Source organism: Mytilus edulis, chromosome 3 (genome assembly GCF_963676685.1).
Source record: "Mytilus edulis chromosome 3, xbMytEdul2.2, whole genome shotgun sequence".
Classification (NCBI taxonomy): Eukaryota; Metazoa; Mollusca; class Bivalvia; order Mytilida; family Mytilidae; genus Mytilus; species Mytilus edulis.
In genome coordinates this window covers 79,532,711-79,552,250 of record NC_092346.1, presented here as the reverse complement: position 1 = coordinate 79,552,250, position 19,540 = coordinate 79,532,711, and the positions used below count along the sequence as shown (strand labels likewise).

The 19,540-nt window shown below is 31.4% G+C and overlaps 1 protein-coding gene and 1 long non-coding RNA gene across 9 annotated transcripts in view; both read right to left on the bottom strand.

Annotated features, from left to right (window-relative positions):
- The window catches only part of LOC139517557 (uncharacterized), a 109,222-nt gene that overhangs the window by 9,215 nt on the left and 80,467 nt on the right, over positions 1-19,540 (bottom strand). For 3 of the 8 annotated variants that reach the window (XR_011663154.1, XR_011663155.1, XR_011663156.1), the window contains one exon: positions 16,573-16,657. The exons of 4 other annotated variants lie outside the window; for them this stretch is intronic. This is a non-coding gene — a long non-coding RNA (uncharacterized lncRNA). Of the gene's footprint in view, positions 1-16,572; positions 16,757-19,540 lie in introns of those variants that run through there. One more of the 8 variants, XR_011663153.1, reaches the window with a different exon arrangement.
- LOC139517555 (transcription factor Sox-2-like) lies at positions 8,860-12,118 on the bottom strand. Its single transcript, XM_071308761.1, has one exon. It carries the CDS (start codon positions 10,673-10,675, stop codon positions 9,713-9,715), a length of 963 nt encoding a protein of 320 aa, XP_071164862.1. The 5' UTR covers positions 10,676-12,118; the 3' UTR covers positions 8,860-9,712.

Genomic DNA, 19,540 nt, shown 5'->3' with positions numbered 1-19,540 from the left:
TATTTACATAATATAACCTTCAACTAAGATTTGTTTGTTCAGTAGTACTGTGTGTACATACGGTGTAAATTAATATGTGCAAAGGCTTTTAAGTTTTGGAGTAGCAACATGTCGCATTTTATTTAAGTCTTTTTATAAATACTCCACTTTTCAAATATATCTTCTTAATTTAAATTTTACACTGTCAACAATATCTTGTCATTTTCGAATTACATTCATATTTCCTGCTTTTCATTTCCTTAATGCTTTTATATAGTTCAACTTTATTAATATAATTAAATACAATTTCTGCCTTAAAAGATCCCCTTCCAATAAAATCTATCATACAACCAAGGGACAATTGGTTAATTCTACTATAGCACATCCTTTTGTTGGTTGTCGCTCTCGTAAGCGCTTCTGCCGTAAACCGATCTGTTTCTGTATTGTAGTAGTGCATCCGTCGTAATGACGGCTTCCATTGCGAGGCTATTGTTAAGATATATAGACAAATTTAGAAAAGCGTTTTATGGTGTTGTAAACAACCACTGTGTGTATATTCAAAGCCATTACAAGTAGAATGTGAAAAATTGTCATTCAAATGAAGGTGAAAATTCTATTGTACGGCTTGTATCAGTTAATGCGTTTTACAATAAAACGACATAATGTGTTGCTTTTGTTCACATCTTATAAATGCTTCTCTTATGAATATTTGCTAACCAAGTGTACAAATTGATCCTAATAAAAGATTATGATACTATTGTATGTAACTGTATTACTGACCTAGTGAGTGAAAATAAAGTCTGGTGAATGAAAGAAGTTCATTTAAGGATAAACTGCCTTTCAGATCTACTGAATAAAAGGTCTTTTGAAAATTTAATTTGTATACTTGGGATTTAATTAGGACGACTATTTAGTAAATAATAACACACCATGTAAATACATACAAAAAGAAGACGTACAACTTGAACTAATCAGTAAATTGGAAATAGATTGAACTTCAACTGAATAAATGAATGAATATAGTGTAAGTCAATTATTTTTTTCACAGTTTACTTTAAACATAAAAATTCAAATAAAAAAATGCAATAAAATATGAACGAAAAAACTGATTTAATATCATCAGATATATGTTTCGAATCACCAGTTAGCTTTCTCTCTATTCAGTTTTTGTATTAAAAAAGGAAAAAAGGAAAGCAATAACATATTTTGAAATAACGTATTTTTCAAGCAAAGAAAGAAATTGTATATACACGTTTGACTAAGAAATGTGTTGTACATTAACGAGACAGCAACGAAACGACAAAGAAAAACCAATAAAAATATGAAGGCATGCATGTACAGATTCGGCTCCTTTAAAAAAGAAAATCATTTTTCATTCTTAAATATTTAGCACTCCTTCCTACCATTAATATTTGTTTATTATTATTTTTTATGTAACAAATCAAAATTTACATTGATCATAAAATGTTATGTTCTGTTTGATATGAGAACTCCACCACATAGTTTCCCAAGAAACACTAATATTTCGCGGATGTTGTCAATTTGTTGAAGTTTATGGATGGGTGAAGGTTTTAATGGGAACGGTAGGGGAAAATATTTTCAACGCGTAGACCGTTAACTCAGTTTCATTTTCCTATGAAATTTTAATGATTAAAACATTACTTGATGTAAAACTGAAGGGGGAATAAATCGATTGCACAATAATCCGTGGATATGTATAACCAGATTGAACATATAATTATCTACTGTAAAAATGTTAAACAGAAAGCAAGATTGGACCGCGTACTGCGAGATTGATAAAAGACTTGAATCCGTATTCCATTCCACAGAGACACCGGAAATCATCTTCGCCTGTGGTCCGCAGGATGACGTTACTATCGTCGAGGAAAAGTACCAAGAAACCTTTTCCAAGCTTGTAGTTCGATGAGGTGACGAAGTTTAATTGAAAATTGATATTTTACATATAGTTCTTTCATTCTGAAAGGGTCCCGCTAAGCACTAAAAGAATTGAAAACTATTCCATAGAGAAACATGTTTCTCCGTTCTAATTATCTGCAATGACATTTTTGCGACATGAAATGGCACCGAGAGGGAAAATGCCAACACAAATACATTCCAAATACAAACAAATAGAAATTCTTCGAGTTTTATGTCAAATGAGTTAGAACAATTGACAGAAAACTTGAATGTGGTGAAATCCAACCGTCTACAAGTCGTGTTACACTAACCATTTACGCTGTCTCTTTTGAATTTACTATTGTGACAGTCGTTGTTTGCATTTATGACACAAACATCATAACTGACTATTTACATGGAGTTGTACAGAAGACAATCATCGTTTACACGTTCCAATCTTGAATGTGTTTTTATTTGATTTGGATTAGTATTCTAAGTTATACGTTACATGAAAACCAGTAGGAGACAAATCCGTGTTAAGAACAGTATATCTAGTTTTGTTTGTGACCTGCGAGGACGCCACAACCGGAAGACCGTGTGTGATATGTATTGGCTAGAAGCTTGTGTCAACATCAGTCGAAATTGACAACGAAAGTACACATTATCCTAAACATGTAAACTTTATCTTGTCAATTTAAAGAAAAATTAAGCAAACGGGTTATAAATCATTATTTGAAATTGTAAACTTAGATTTACTGTCTGCATACGAGATGAGATATGAGTTTAAATTGACAATATGAAATAAAAACTCCGTTTATTAGAAATACACCTTGAGATAGGTTCAGTATCTAACTTAAAACAATATGTATTACCACTATACAAAATATTTGTGAACTTTTTTCTTGCATGCTTTCGCTATCACATATTACATCGTAAATATCAGCAGAGTGACAGGGTTTAGTTTTGATAACATTATATTTATCTAATACTAATACTTTTTACTCTGAGAGACCAACATAAATATTTCGGTAATATACTGATGTTATATTATTAATAAAAGAATCTATAAAAATCGAAATCAAATGTCTGACTGCACACCTTTAATAATTTACAAATACACACACACATAATTAACAAACGTTATATACGTCTTTCTGTCCCTATGTGGTTCTTTTTGTTTACTGTACCCAAATCATAGATCATACTAAATTTGATAAAAGTCGACTGGCTACCGTTTTCTATCAGAAGCTTATACGATTAAGAGCTATATCAGAGGAAATGTAATCAAACCTCGGCCAAATTCAATCATACCGTGTATGAATGTATAACTTGTACAGGCTAACAACGAATTGTCAGATAGAATCCATGAAGATATAGAGAGCTAGAAAATCCCTCACATCACTGGTTTATTTGGAAAGATAAAATATGACCCCATTCCATTACCTTCGAATTCTTGACCACTTCATCATAGGAATCAACAGGTGTGCTTTAAAAGATATGTAGAGTACAATCATTTTTCATTGTTTTCCCAATAATCTGCTGTAATTTGTTTCCCTTCTAACCAACATATGTATACCCCGATTCATACATATCAATCAAAACTACAATATTCATGCAGAAGATCGACAATTTTCAAAATGCATCTTTTTTATACTTTAGTTTTACACGAAGATTGACGGTATTTGTTAACTGACCGATTCTATGTTTCAAAAATCATTCCCCTTGAATAGAACTATTGCATTAAAAGAAATAGTCATGCACCTACAGGATATGTAGTGAGACGTTCATAGAGACAGCAACATAGCAATATGACATTCACTTATATTGACACATGAATTTTCCAATACAGTCTCAAACGTTGAACAAAACTTGCAGTTCTGACATCAACAACAAAATTTAGAGACATTTACTTGAACCCACCTAGCATTAGCGTGGTCGCTTTGAGCGCTAAAAGTCCGGTTGGTTCGATTCCCTTCTGGGTCAAAGATCATGCATACTTTAAAAATTGGTATAGTTGATGCTTCTCCTCCACGTGGAAGTTAGGAGATTAAACACAGACTGGCTTGTGGCCATATGTCTCTTTATGGACTATTGCATAGTTAATCTTAAAAACATAACAGTGTGTTGGTCTATTACAAAGTAGAGTATTTTTATATCTCATTCAACATTATAGCGTTTTGAATATGCCTCTAATATTAACAATCGATCAGAAAATCTCTTAGCATAGTTTTCTCCAGAATACTAAAATAAGATGTTTAATTTCATGTATAAAGCGCACATTCTTGTTACATCTACATCGTATATATGCTTTTTTATTCTTCCTTAGTCTGTGAAGATAAACATTAATATAACATCTAAGCTGGGAACAGTATATATACTATATATGTTCCTGATCTGAGATATGAAGTCTCATTTAAATATAGAGCAATGTTCTACAGACGTCCGACCTCGAAGTATCCGATCATTTGAGAGATATATTGTATGCACACTGATACTTATATTTACAGTTTCCTTTTTTTAATATTGGTTGGGTTTTTTAACACTTTTAAGGCGTATATATAATCTATTTATTTGGTAAAGTATGGTAAAGTATTTGGTATCGTTGCTCATAACGATCCAGTGCCCTTTTACGAAAGATCGTTGACTATAGTATCATATATCTTATTTAAAAAAAAATTATATATAGTAATGCACATGTGTGTGCGTCATGTATTTTATACAATTTAGGTTTATGCCACGTCAATACAACACAACACCCACTATAATCTATAACCTCTATCCATCAGTTAACTTAACTTTAATAGTCATAAATTAAGCAGACGGGGATTAAGAGGGTTTTTCAGCACCCCCCCCCCCCCTTTCTGGAAAAAAATTGATTATATAGGGAATCACAGTAGCATGACGGGAGCGGGCCCCTCTAAGTCAATCAATGGGCTCCCCTTATGAAAATTTCTAGATCCGCCACTTTAAGGGCATAGAATCCTTGGTATATAAAGATTTCTTGAGTGCACAATTTCAGCCTAGATCATTAAACTGTGAAATAAGGTCACAGCAACAATCTTCTGATAAATGCATACAAGTTCCCGTCTCTATTTTGTTTAACAGCTGCATGACCATCAGTAGCCTTTTTATCTGTGTTCAGAAAATAAGAAAACCTGTAAATATTTTGAAATCAAGTTGCATGTCAACGCTTTATAACAGTAGGCAAGATTTAAAAAGATGGACGTATACAAAAAAAAAATGCAACACTTACACAAATGCATTTAAAATGTGTGTGCATTAAGCAGTACTCAGTAGATATAAGAATAAATTTTGAAAGCACCTTAACAAATAAATACAAATGTGTTCATATTACACGGATGCCCCATTCGCACTATTCTTGTCTATATTTAGTGGTATTGGGGTCAAAACTCTACTTTGATCAAAAACTAAAAGTGGAACAGACGTACGGACGGGAGGACCGAAAAACACAATGCCTCTAGGTGGTGCATAAAACATACTTTATCTGAACCCATTTATTTAGAAGTTAGAATACAGATGTACACGTCTTCACCCTTCCTGTTTGAACTTACACTATGAGGAGCATTGGACGCAATATGTTTATCTGAACTTCAAGTTTTCGAACTGGAATGATAAAGCAAGACTGTTCACCTCTACTCATGTGACCCTTTTGACTACAAGTAATCATATATTACATTATATATAGCTAGAATTTGAAATTACGACAACTGTGTCCATCTCAATGCACTTCCATACATTAAGTCCATGAGATGAGGTTTGTTTTTGTTGTTTTTTTACTCTTTGTTCGGGTAGCTTCTCTTTTTATATTAGTTGAATATGTTTGAAACGTTACGTATATTTTTGTTAGGCTTGTAATTTTTAATTGTATAAGGCAAGTTTCTTCATGTTTAAAATGTTTTAAGCTGCTATGATTGTTTCTTTGTGTTTGTTATCTTGCAAATATTACCAAATTGTAGCAAAGTATACTGATAGTCTATAATAATACTCCGACAAAGTATACTGATAGTCTATAACAATACTCCCGACAATCATTATAAGAATGTACTTGTATTCTCAATACTAAAATGAAGTTCAACATTTTCCAGTGATAAAGTCGGGAAATTTAAAAATAACCGAGCCTTTGGTGTGTGCTACGTCAAAAATGTATGTAGTTTTCTCTTGGTAATTAACACGTAAATCAAATTGGAATTTACGAAGACACTAAAAATTTAATACTCTGAAATCCACATCTCGCCTTGCATAAATGTCCTATAGAGGTACAACTAAAGACCAAGGAAAACAGCACACTACTCAAACCTGTCAATTGATTAGTAGTGTAGCATTTTTTTGTGTCGGGATTAGGAAAAACTAAATGTCCTTTTATTCTGGGTGAATTTTGTGTTGTATTCCAAGCAAAACAGCCTTTCAAAGACAATAAAATGAAGCCGGCAAAACCATTATGACTCATTGTGTTCTATCACCCTAACGAGAACTTTTTGTTATACATGTGTTCCTTGAAACAGGAGTTCACAAGGAAACTATGTTATAAACAATGCCATTATACCTGTTCCTGTTTGAACTACTATTCTATGCCCTGATTTCGTGAGGAACACATAGTGTAATATCTGTTCCAATGAAAATTATATAACAGAATATTTCTTCCACTTGGAACTGTTTTAATGTCGGAACTTCTATTTCATGTTATTTTGACCTTCACTCACAGTGGCATTCATACCACTATCTCAGAATAACCATGCCTTCTCACCATAAAAAAAAATGACCGCTAACATTACTAATGACCAAGCAACACGAAATCTACTCATTACAGGAGGTCAACGTGGGTGCTCGAGTAGGGTCATCTGTTCTTGTTCCTTATCAGTTAGGCATTGGAGTAAGGACGATATTGCTATGTACTACACGGAATTCTTCGTTGAGTTTTCATTTTTGTTTGTTTTTTTGTGTCGAGTTGAGACGGTGGGTAAAATCAAAATGAAGAATGTTCAATCCTCAGATGCTTATAACAAAGAATTATTTCGTTTTCATAACCAAAAACAAACTGAAATAATGGGCTAGGAACCTTTAATTATGGTGAAAAGCGTTAAAGCGTAAATTATATGGTCGATACGGGTAGACGGCCATTATTCAAGTCCTGTTGTTTTACGTTTAATTTAAACATTGCAACCAAACCTATTAAATCGGTCGAGCAAACACAAATACAGCATATGAGAAAAACTGGTAGATCAAGTAATTTTAAACCTAGGACAATCTAAAAATTACTTGGCCCTACCGAAACGACATTAGGTAGTATGAACGCATGACTAGTTCTTTCTTTCCACCTGGTGTGAATTTTGTGATTAAGTTCACCTTGGTAAAATAATAACATGCCAGGCGCTTTCTTGAGCTGAAAATTTTATAGGTTTTTCGTCCATATTATTTTAGCAAGTATTACTGAATTGGACGATTTTAATGACTAAATATACATTTCAAACGAAAACTTCAAAAGACCTAGTGAGGTGTATTAGATATTGTCGATTTCGTGTTCTAATAAACGTTTATTACGGACAAACAAAATATATTCCTTTAATTGTGTATTAAAACTTAAAACAGAAAACAGAAAAAGATTACATGTTGGGTACTGGTCCCGGGTTTAAAGTTTTTACTAATTAAGGCGTATTTTTGTTTTATTTTTTATTTGTTAAGTATTCTTAATATTACTGTTGTTCGTCAACATTCTTAATATATTATTTAAGTGGAATCCGGAGTAAAATCTTCACCGAAATGTTACCATTTGGTGATAAAACTGTGAAGACAATACTAATATCGTAATCTCATTAAAGATGATAGTGATATCATAAATCTTGTTTAACTGAAACTGTTTGATCCCAGGATTACACATTAGAAATGGTCGGCAAATGATTTTGTCGCCCAAGCGATAATGCTGCTTAGTGGTGACTGTAATTTATTGGGCAAGCATGATAGATTGCAAGAAAATTAGCTAAAACAATTTACTGGAGGGGTCATATACAATATGCGAAATAGTAACCGTCTAATTAGATCATGAAATGATCCTGAGAAAGTCCAAGTATGATTTAGTATTCTAGAATCCCTTACGCATTTTATTGTTTTCATGTTTCAGTAATTTTCATCATTAATGATGCATCTTAATTTGAACATTCTTTCATGTCGATTTCAACGAAATTTGCGGTAAAGTGTGGATATTTATTACAAATAGGAAACATAAAAATAAAGAGATCTAAATGGTTTTGTGTAAAAGGTGTGAATGTATTGGGTGAGAAAATATGTTTGGGTACTTTTGAGACGATCAACTACATTGAAATTTTATGGGAAAAATCAAATTCCTGGTTTAAAACGATTAAATTCCGCATGACATTTCATTGCGATGTATTCTGATTGTAATTATAGCCCAATAAGTGAAAGCCTGTGTAAATGACAACGCACGCAGTTGTATAACTAAATTTCAAATTGATTTAAAATTAATAAAATATTAATATAGAATAAAGAAAAACATTTAAAATATATGCAAGAATTAAAGTTTACAATTTTTAACGTTAAAATAATTTTGATAATAATGATACAACTGCCTGAAGTGGCATTTCACGGCACGTTTTTGTTTCATAATGTATCCCCGTCATACAATGTAAACTCAACATTCCAAATTAGGTTATAATTTGTCATTGTATTGGAAAGACAAATTTGAAAAAACACTCAGACCTAAAACACAAGACCCTCAAGAATTGAGAAGTTGCGTTAAAAACTATTAAACATGCCATTCAAATCTAATAAAACAACTGTGAACATTCCAAACCTGTACGTTTGTATTTCTAAACATTCAAGAAATTGGGACCGTTAAGCGTGGGCTGCTCGTTTCCAAATACATTGTAAAACTTGAGTTTTTAAACTAAAACAAAAATATCATACCTTTTTCAAGACCGGAATGACAATAATAAATGAAATTAAGACATATTTCTGTTTTCAGATCATTTAATTCTTCTTGTTTTGCATTTTCAATTCAAAATAAACATTATCTTTATATACAAAAAAATGCAAATAAATTTAAATAGTAAACAAATAGAATTAGCAGAGACTATATATATCCGGACCGAACATTCGAATTATATGTATATATAAAATACGTGTATAAACTTTGTTCCAATTCCGCGTTCTACTCAAAAATATACAGAATGAAATAAAAGTTTAACAAAAAACTAAGTAGTTTGGTTTAGTTCAAACAAAATCATTTTACCATATAAACCTAGAGCCACATAAAGTTGAAATATATTTAAAAATTAAATTTTAAACATAAAAATATATACGGAACATTACCACGATTTAATACATAAACAAAACAAAATCTAATCATACTTACAAACCTACTTCAAGAAAATTGAATTTACCGTGAGCAAATATATATATGTGTGGAAAATTTCCCTAAATTTGTTTGGCGAATTTCGAATCCGACTTATTATGCTAAATATATTCTACAAAATTATCTCGTTTCAACAGTTCGTGTATAAATAAGTTGTTCACTTCTGTAATGATTGTAATAAAATTATATAGATCTATTTTCAATAATTTCAGCACATTTTTTTTGCAAAATTCGCACCATATAACTCAAATAAACATTCACACACGCACGCGCTCGTCTCATTCGATTTGTCTGCTTTTCAAACATGCTATACAGTCTTACAAATGTCATGGATTTCGACGTTCATTCATTCAACAATGTAAAAATGATAAACAATATATATATAATGGGAAATATAATGTTTTCTCTCGCAGCACAAATTTGTAAAACAAATTAAAAAAACAGAAAATATTACATATGTGTCAGTGGCACAGTGTTATTTACCCCTGCAGCTTCCGATGACGCCGTTTGCTGATAATGTTGTTGCATAAGTCTATGGTGAGCAGCGGCACTATTTGGATCGTTGGCATCTCCCGGTAAATACATACTAATCATTTCCCGTAAATCTCCTGCTTGACGGGGTTGTCCTGGAACTTGTGGTTGATTTGGTTCCCTTTTTACGGACGGAGGAACCTGTGATGGAGACATAGAATACGGATTCATTCCTACGGACATTGTGTAGTTTGAGGTCCCATTCATATATGATGCGGATGTCATCTGATTAGCAGACATTTGTTGAGCTGGAATAGAATAATTGCCATACTGAGCTAGTCCCATTTGATTTGCCATATGATAGGCATTTGGATCGTGCATCATGTTCATAGGATATCCATTCGGCATATATCCATTCATTCCGGGATACATTCTGTTTGGATCAGACTGCAGCTGTCCTCCACTGCCGGGCATACCGGGTAAAGCGTACTTGTCTTTCTTCATGAGGGTCTTTGTTTTCCTGCGCGGTCTGTACTTGTAATCAGGATGATCCTTCATGTGAATTGCTCGAAGACGTTTAGCTTCATCTATGAACGGACGCTTTTCGGATTCGGATAACAATTTCCATTCAGCACCAAGTCTCTTACTAATTTCAGAATTATGCATTTTAGGATTTTCCTGGGCCATTTTCCTTCGCTGACCACGAGACCACACCATAAAAGCGTTCATGGGCCTTTTCACACGATCGTCAGCTTTCTTGTTACCAAGACCATTGTTGTTATTGTTGTGTTGTCCATTCATGTCCGGAGATGGAGGAGAATGTACTTGTTGTTGCGATGGATGTTGATGCATGTTCATACCTCCAGTAACTGGCACATGCATTCCTTGTGATGCTGGTGGTAAAGTTGTAGTTGGTCCCTGTTTAGATAAGTCACTATCCATACTATAAAATTTGAACAGTGTTCCACGTGCTTTATACAAGTCCAATACACTGATTATAATAACTGAAGATAGTCAATAGCTTTTGAATAAGTTCAAGTCCAATAAATGATAAATCTCAATACGGCTTTCACTACCAAACTATAAAACAGGTCTTATAATTTCGACTTCTTCTTATTCTTTTGGCTAATACGGTTTACTAAACAAGGGATATCGATTCGTCAGTGAAAAATAGACACTGCCCCGTCCAATCAAATTAGTTCTTTCTTGGTTTTGGCGAGTTATTCACGGTAATATTAAAAAGTGGGCGGGACTTCGCAGGTAAAGTTTATTGTCGTATCCAAACAATTGAGTGAATTCAATCATGTTGAGAATCGCTCATGTCGTGAAAAGTGGGCATGGTCTAATATTGACATGCAGATGAAAAATTATCCGTTAGAATTTTTTTTACAGGTGTTGTTATTTTTATATTTCATTACATTTCAAAATATTTTAATAAATATAAAATTCAAGTTACTCATTAAAAAAATAATAAAATTTTGTGTAATGATTTGGGAATAATTGTATTTTTTCTAACGCATTTAAACGTGGACCTGAAATAGTACAACAGTCCAATCTCTGTCCAATGTCATTATATTAAAAAAAAATTCATAATGATAAAATAAATAATGAAAAGAGCCCTTTTTCTTCTAATTATAGTTTTATGGTTTCAAATTGAAAACCGAGATAAAAAGGGGGGCAGAGACTCTTTAATAAGAAATCTCACTTCAGTTGGCGATACAGACACTTTTATAGCAAGCAAGGACTAACAGCTTATCTGTCGATAATTAAAATTTCAGCAGTTAGTATTGATGTAAAAAAAAAAATCAGCATCTGATTATAAAATACTAATTTATTATGAAGAATCTAGATTTGAATTCTTATTGTATTTTGCGCCCTGATTGATAGAAAATAAACATCATCTTATTCTTACCCAGAAGCGTGTTGGAAGCTCTTGCGGACGGGTGGCGGAGAAGCATGTTATCTATACAGTATAAAATGAAAGACAATTAAACAGACTAGAAAAAAAAATAACAAATTTTAAAAAAAGAATTGCATTGAATTTGTTTTGTTATTTTGTTGTTTATTTAAATTTTCAGTGATATGGAGGCAAAACCAGCGTTGTAGATTTCAGAATAGAGCAGGCTATGTCGCAACAAGGCAGCACTTGCACCCGCAAAGTGGGAAGGGATTTATATAAGTTTCAATAACTTTTTCCCCAAACCACTATAAATTAATATGGTTAACTCAACCACCGTTGAATTAAGACAGTAGTGTAAATTTGATCCCCCCCCCCCAAAGTTTTGCAGAATCAAATCAGGTCCACTGTTTACGATAAACTTTTTTGAAAACATAAACAAACATCTTTTTTTTAATTTATTATCATTCACATTATTGTTTTATTATTATCATTATTATCTCTATTTTAGAACGAAGGGGACTTGCGCAGTATGTGCCATAAACCTCAGACCCCTAAATTTGTAAATTTGTTTCAAATCTGTAACTTAAAAATCTAACAAATGATATAAAAGACAGAAGCGATTCTACTAAAACGTAGATATTTTTTACCAGTACGGGAGAAACATTGACAAGTCTTATGTGTGTAGCATCTAACCAAAACAAAGCCATGCATGGCAGACTAAACCTAGGTTTTTATCATTTCTATAAGTAAATCTTTTAACATGTTGTTACATCTGTAACCACCATTCTAACATTATTGTATAATGTCCTGTATAATTCATAATGTAACAAACATCACAAACATCACAAACAGAAATGCTGCTATACGCGTGACTTTACATTTGTTAAAAACATCTCTGGTTTCTTTCCAAATTACGGCCAACTGACCTCTTTTTAAAAGATATAGTATTATCACTAAAAGCTGCAATTTTTCAAATTTCTACATGCAAAAAAAAATCTCTTACCTGCTTTTTAAATATTTTGTAACAGATTTCTCTTTCTTTGGAATTGTTCTATTCATTTAAAGACGGTAACGGTAAATTTGTTTACTGCTTTTATAAACAGCGTGTTTAATTGCCCGCAAATATAAATATCATTCGATGTATACAAAAGTAACTCTTTATATAAGAGTAAAAGGGATAAAGTATTTATTTCTTTTGATATACATTTGTATACATGTTATAAAAGGTTTCAATTACATTTTTGTATTGTATTTTATATCTATAGTATTGAGAAAGGCAAACAATAGAACATTGAATGGCCATTGTAATTTGGTCAAAAGAGGAATCAAAAACGTCTAGTTCTACTCTGACCTTGGCCGTGAGGACAATGATACAATTAAAAATTAAGGAATTGACCCACATTTAAAAATATAAACATTTACACGGGCTTTTTACCTTAGTTTAGGACGTGTGTGTTATGATCTACTTGTTGAAATGCGTACCAGCTTTGATCTTAATTGTTTGCAATAAGAGTACCACATATATTCAGATAAAACATACGAAAATGAAATGTTTGCAATAAGAGTACCACATATATTGTGGTAAAACATAACAAAAATGAAATGTTTGCAATAAGAGTTCCGCATATATTGGGGTAAAACTTAACAAAAATGAAATATTTGCAATAACAGTTCCGCATATATTGTGGTAAAACATAACAAAAATGTAATGTTTGCAATAAGAGTTCCGTATATATTGTGGTAAAACATAACAAAAAAGAAATGTTTGCAATAAGAGTTCTGCATATATTGGGGTAAACGTAACAAAAATGAAATATTTGCAATAAGAGTTCTGCATTTATAGGGGTAAACATAAGAAAATGAAACTTCAAAATATAATCCTAAAATATTTATCAAATATTATATTTTGACTTTATTTCTACTTTGTATTTGCTATATAAATAATTCAGCTGTATATGGTAAGTAAGAATAAGTTGAAACAAACATTTGCACGTGTTATAGAATAGTTTTATCAATAGTTTATGAAATTTACCCCCATCGCCAAGTAGAGAAAGCAGAGGATTAAGGGTTTTATCCTTTACATTGTTCTTAAATCCTAGGCATCGTGCGTTGTCAACGAGATATAAAGAAATGGGGGATCTAAACACAATGTTCGTTAATTACTTCGGTCAACTAAAAGTGAGTCAGCTGAGAAACTTTTCCTTTTCATATGTGAAAATTGAGATCAAAGAATCGGCAATAAGTATAAACTGTGTAATACATTCCACACCTGAAGAATTGGACCTTAATTTTAGTATTATAGGTAGTGTCAAATACAAGATTTTATTGTTTTTCGTGACAATCTTGGTATTTTTCATTAAATCAAAAACAATCTAAATTTAACAACATTTAAACAATCGTAAAGTTTTATTTTGGAATAATCATAAAAACAACTTTAATTTATTTTGATTTGTTAGAAAAGAGGTAAAATAAATAATAAAACACAACCGATCAGTTTTCATCTACTTTTGGTGTTGTTAAACCTGGAAATACTTGTATGTCATAAATTTGTAATAACAGAAAATACCAAATGATCATCATAATTTAACCTATACTGTAATTCTGTTTAAACGATATTTCATAATTCTTAAAACACTATGATTTTCCCAGAAGCAGTATTTTATTCATTTGTTCATTCTAAATGAGTTTTCCCTTAGTTTATCATCTAACCTATGTAGTTATTTGATTAGAGGCGGATGGTTTTTTCCAGTGACATGCATTATATGAATATGATACTTATTTAATTATTATCTAGACTATTCAATATCATTTAGATTAATTATATCAATTAAAATTCATACTTCTAACTTTTTCGTCCGTTTACTTCATTTTCCCCCTAAAATTCTCCTTATATATTAAAGAAGCACATTGTATTTGAATCAAAGAAGTTGTTTTTCTTCTGGTTTTGTTTTTTGTTTCTTGCTTCCTTTAGAAGCTTTAAAATTATTGCTATGGAGAGTGTGGAATTTATTTAAATATTACTGCGACATATTATTTTCTAATCGTGTAATATGAAGGTACAATGTGAATCGTGTATATTGAGGATTAATATATGATCGGCCATATCAAAACAGTTCCATTTCTTTTTTGATTTTTAAGTTTGAATTTTATAAATTGGCGACATCTTGATGTATGTGCCAAGCCAAATAATCTTTATTTTCAGTGATAATCGCTTGACATCCTCGTTTTGTCATATAAACGGAAAGTGAAAATGGAATTATATATGACAATAGTAGAAAGCGGATGCGATTAATTGATTTAGTCTAATTAACGGGTACATCTCGGTAGGAACCCCCCGGAAAATTAAGGTAAAAAGTTCCTTCAATTATCAAATTAATGAATGACAGGAAACAAACAGGGTGAAAATTAATTGAATTCCAGGTCGTAGAGTATATGTCTATTTTCATAGGTGTGAGGTACAATTTAATTGGAAGTAGAAAAGAACTAAATTATCATTCACAACTAACGGCATTTTTTCTCTTTATTTTACACTATTTTTCTACCTTCCAGTGGTTCTCATATAAACAAGGTGACAAATCTGAGATTGGAATCTAATTAAGTTTTTCTGTTCAAACGATTGCTTGATTGTTCTGATAAAACAAAATGTACACCGAAAAGTTACATGACACGGGTCCGAGTTGTTTACATAATTATTAAACATCTGAAAATTATTGCCAAGAATCAAAAATTACTTCCAGAAAATAATACTCATATATAGTATAGACAGTTGTCGCGAATTAATTAAGATATGCTTAATTATTTCAAAATTGCCTCATATCTGGCAGACTTCTTTTTAATATAAATACAATATACATTCATTAACGAAAACTGATGTAAAACTTATAAAAATGTGTTTTTCTCTGTACCGGGTAATGCATTGCTCACGGGATTAAACATTTATATATATATATATATATATATACACAATTTGTAAAAAAAAAATATATACGAAAATGTCTTTTACAAATATTTTAAGTTTACAAAAATTAACGCAGTAAATATAGAATTCTTTCAATAACTGATAGCCCTATATTTTTTTTTATATATATAAATTTGCTCTATTTTGGTATGAGAGTACTAAATATAAATAGCTTATAAGATTTATACACAACCCTTAGATGGTGAACTTTTTTCAAATCACATATATTTTAAAGTGTGTATTATAAGTGTACTTTTTGATAGAATGATAACATTTTAACAAATGTATTGAAATGTAAGGTCTTATCTTCAACGAAAGTATCAAAATAGAAGAGTACTTTTGTATGTTCAAATTCAAAAATGGCTTATATTTAACAAATATTCTAGACAGAAAGAAGAAATTTAAACGCTTCTGTAATGACATGTACAAACATAGTTAAGTATTTTTCCAAATAGATACAAAGCAAAGCAGTCGTCCGTGAAATACTACGTAAAAGGTTAAGCCAGCAAATTTATCGTCGCCATCTTGGATCAACAAAATAAACTAAAGTTTTGAACATTCTTAAATTTAATTTTCAACATCTCTAGGGTAATTATAAACCAAATGCATCATATCGCTTTACTGATGTCCACTATATGCATGAAAGTGATTATTTTATACGGAAATTCTGGGACTTGTTTCCTGATGTAAACACGGTTGCTCTTATGCAAGCTTCACTCTCATGGCATAGTAAATTCTACCGTGTTAAAAAAAAATCAAAAAAATAAACTGATTAGTTCTAGAGTATCAGTTTACATGCACACGGTGACAGTTTTTCTTGCAGCGTTGCGATTTATATCGAGACATGTACACCAATGTCAGATTTCACACCTGGTGCCAAGATGTAAAAAAACATACTCTAAGGCGAATGTCAGTTTCTGATTGAGCTAATATCGATTTCAATCACGACAGGAAAAGTAAACATCTAATTATAAAACTTACCAAGAGTTCAAATCATTAAATTTTCCTCATTCTCCATTTTAACATTAGATTTTATAAAAGCATATCACATTTTATCTTTTGTATCCTAAAACAAACAAACAGTATTTCCTATAATTAAAAAGATTTTAACAGTAACATCCCTCAAAAACAAACTACTTGCTAGTTCAGAAATAAAACTCAATATAAACTCTCATGCCCCTATCAATAAACTTTATTTTAAATGGAGACTGTTCTCTTAGGCAATATAATATGTAACAGGATAAGAAAAGTCTCTTTCAAATTTCTAACAATATATTTTGTATTCAGAGATAATAGTAACAAATTCTTTTCAATATACCATTATGTTGTGTATAGCAACTACTATAGATTTTCACGGTCCGAACAATATACGTGTAGAGAGACTATGAATAGCTTTAACCGCCGAACAATTGATAGTGCGCAATCTAGCCGTTAATTTGGCCTATATGAGTTCCAATGAATATGATATTTAATGACTCTATAACAAAAAGCGTATTAAGTTATGAAACTATTTAATTTGTAGCAATTTGCGACTATTTGTGCGCAAGCAAATGAGAACAAATTAAACCCAATATTCTGGATCGATGATATTTAGCTAAAACTGCGAGGCTGTTTATTCGCTGTTAGCAATGTTGACATAAAATATGGACTTCTAGTAAAATTGTGGTGATGTTTATCTGGATAAAAGATCAAATATAATTTATTTTAAATTACCTTTTAAATTCATATTATCTCTTCGATCGTGAAAATGTGAGAGACCAAAAAAAAAAGTTTACCATAACTATTGAAACGTTTTACCAACAACAGTTTCTCAAAAAAATAAATAATTGTTTTTTAATTATCACTTTATTTTGAATACCAACGGGTTACAATCTAAGCAATGAGAGAGCATAAAGTCAACCATTTTATCGAAGTAAGCAACGTATAGTACATTTTTACATTTTTCGACATAAAATTTAAGTAAGAACACGAAAAAGAAAATGTGGTAAGATTGCCATTGAGACAACTCATCACAAAGAGACCAAATGACACGGAAATTAACAGTTATAGGTCACCGTACGACCTTCAACAATGAGCAAAGCCAAAAAATCCCTATAAAAGAGGATATGTAAAAGAAAATGTATAATTGCCATTGAGACACCTCATCACAAGAGACCAAATGACATAGAAATTAACAATTGTTGGTCACCGTACGACCTTCAACAATGAGCAAAGCAAAGAAATCGATATAAAAAAGAATATCAAGTGTTGAGAAATTTCTTGATATCGAGTCAACCATAATGGTAGCAAGAAGACAACAAAGAAATTTGAATTTGAAAGAATAGAAAATCTAAAAGGCTTATATTATATTTTTTACAGAATGCTTTTACTATGTAAATCCAATTCTGAATTTATTATTCAATAATTTTCCAACGAATTTCCAGTTTTAAACCCATAAAATTAATCTGTTACATATGTCTATTTTATAAATTAAGATTGTAATTTAGATTTTCTTCTTGAAATATAGGAAAACTTTAAGGTAGGCCATTTCTTTCTTGTTAGTATTTGATCCTAAAAACCTCATCTATAACATATAATTTGGGGAAAGTAAAACAACCAGATAATTTAATCCCATATTATAAAACTTGTGTTTACAAGTACAAAATTAGTTCAGCATACTCTGTGTGTGTTTAAGGGATTAAATAAATTGTTTTAAGTTATTAGCAGCCCAAGCGTTTGTTCTTTAATCCTCTCATTAGTGTGCCCCAGGTAATCCAGGCTACCTGGACAGCATTACTTTGACCTGACACGGTTGTGTCTCTAAAACACCATTTCAGGTGAGAAAATGCCACTGTCACCCTTGGGCTTTGACACCTGTGTCACCAAACTGTAATTATTCCGACTTTGATCACTTTACTTGCATTAATTAATGAATTTAATTATCGGTTTAAGTTTTAATTGAAATTCTTGCACTTTCGTCTATTATTTTAGCCATATGGACAAAAGGAATTGTTGACACAAATATTGTTTTCATAAGAATCAGAAATAGCGACTGAACCAATATTGTCACAAGCTCTCAAAGAATTATTTTGTTTTAATCAAATTTAACTAATGACCGACTAATGGTAAAACAAACGATCTTAAGTGCTGGGTTTAAATGCATGCTGAGTATTTTGTTCTAAGATGAAAGGTTTATATAACATGAAATATTTATTCATTTAAAATGCCAAGTAGCTGAGAGTATTTTTTATAAATAATTTTAAAAATATTAAAACTATAACCATCTACACGAAACAATCGCGATAACAGCCCATGCCAGGATTGAAATGGGATCTTCTATTTACAGTACACCTCCAAGCAAACGATTTATAGATATATAGAACTTAAGTGGTAAAACACAGTTACACATAAATGCAAGACGTAAAAAAAAATAGTATAATTAGCCTGGGATTATTAGATATAGTATCAGTCCCAGAATGTATTTAAAATCTGCCAAAATGAACCATCCCTTTTCAAGTGATAGCCTAAATTGTCTATTTCAGTTATCCGGGTTGACCTTCCTTGGTCGATTTATGGCGTATTCAGTTGTTTCCATGCTGAATATGCATAAAATACTTGCTACTGGACGTGAAGCACCAAAAACAATCACAATATTCTACATCATACTATTATTCCAGTATAAAGTTCTATAAGTTTATACTGGAGTATTTTAAAATGCTTTTATTAATATATTAATTCAAAGAAAGAAAGCAGTTGGCGCGAAAATGACAACAGATTTAATTTAAAAGTGGAAATGGAAAGTCCATTTATCGGTATTTATTTTTGATCCCGTTAGAAATCCCGTATAATTCCTTGATGACTGAGACATACCCTGGTTAACTAGAGACAAGCACTTCGGCACACTTCTGATGGTCATCTTCAATCACAACTGCCATCCGCTTATCTGGGCCTATACCCTTTATCACCTAAT

Bases quoted from the DNA above. Each gene is read 5' to 3' on its own strand.
- LOC139517555 (XM_071308761.1), bottom strand. From the start codon at position 10,675: ATGGATAGTGACTTATCTAAACAGGGACCAACTACAACTTTACCACCA.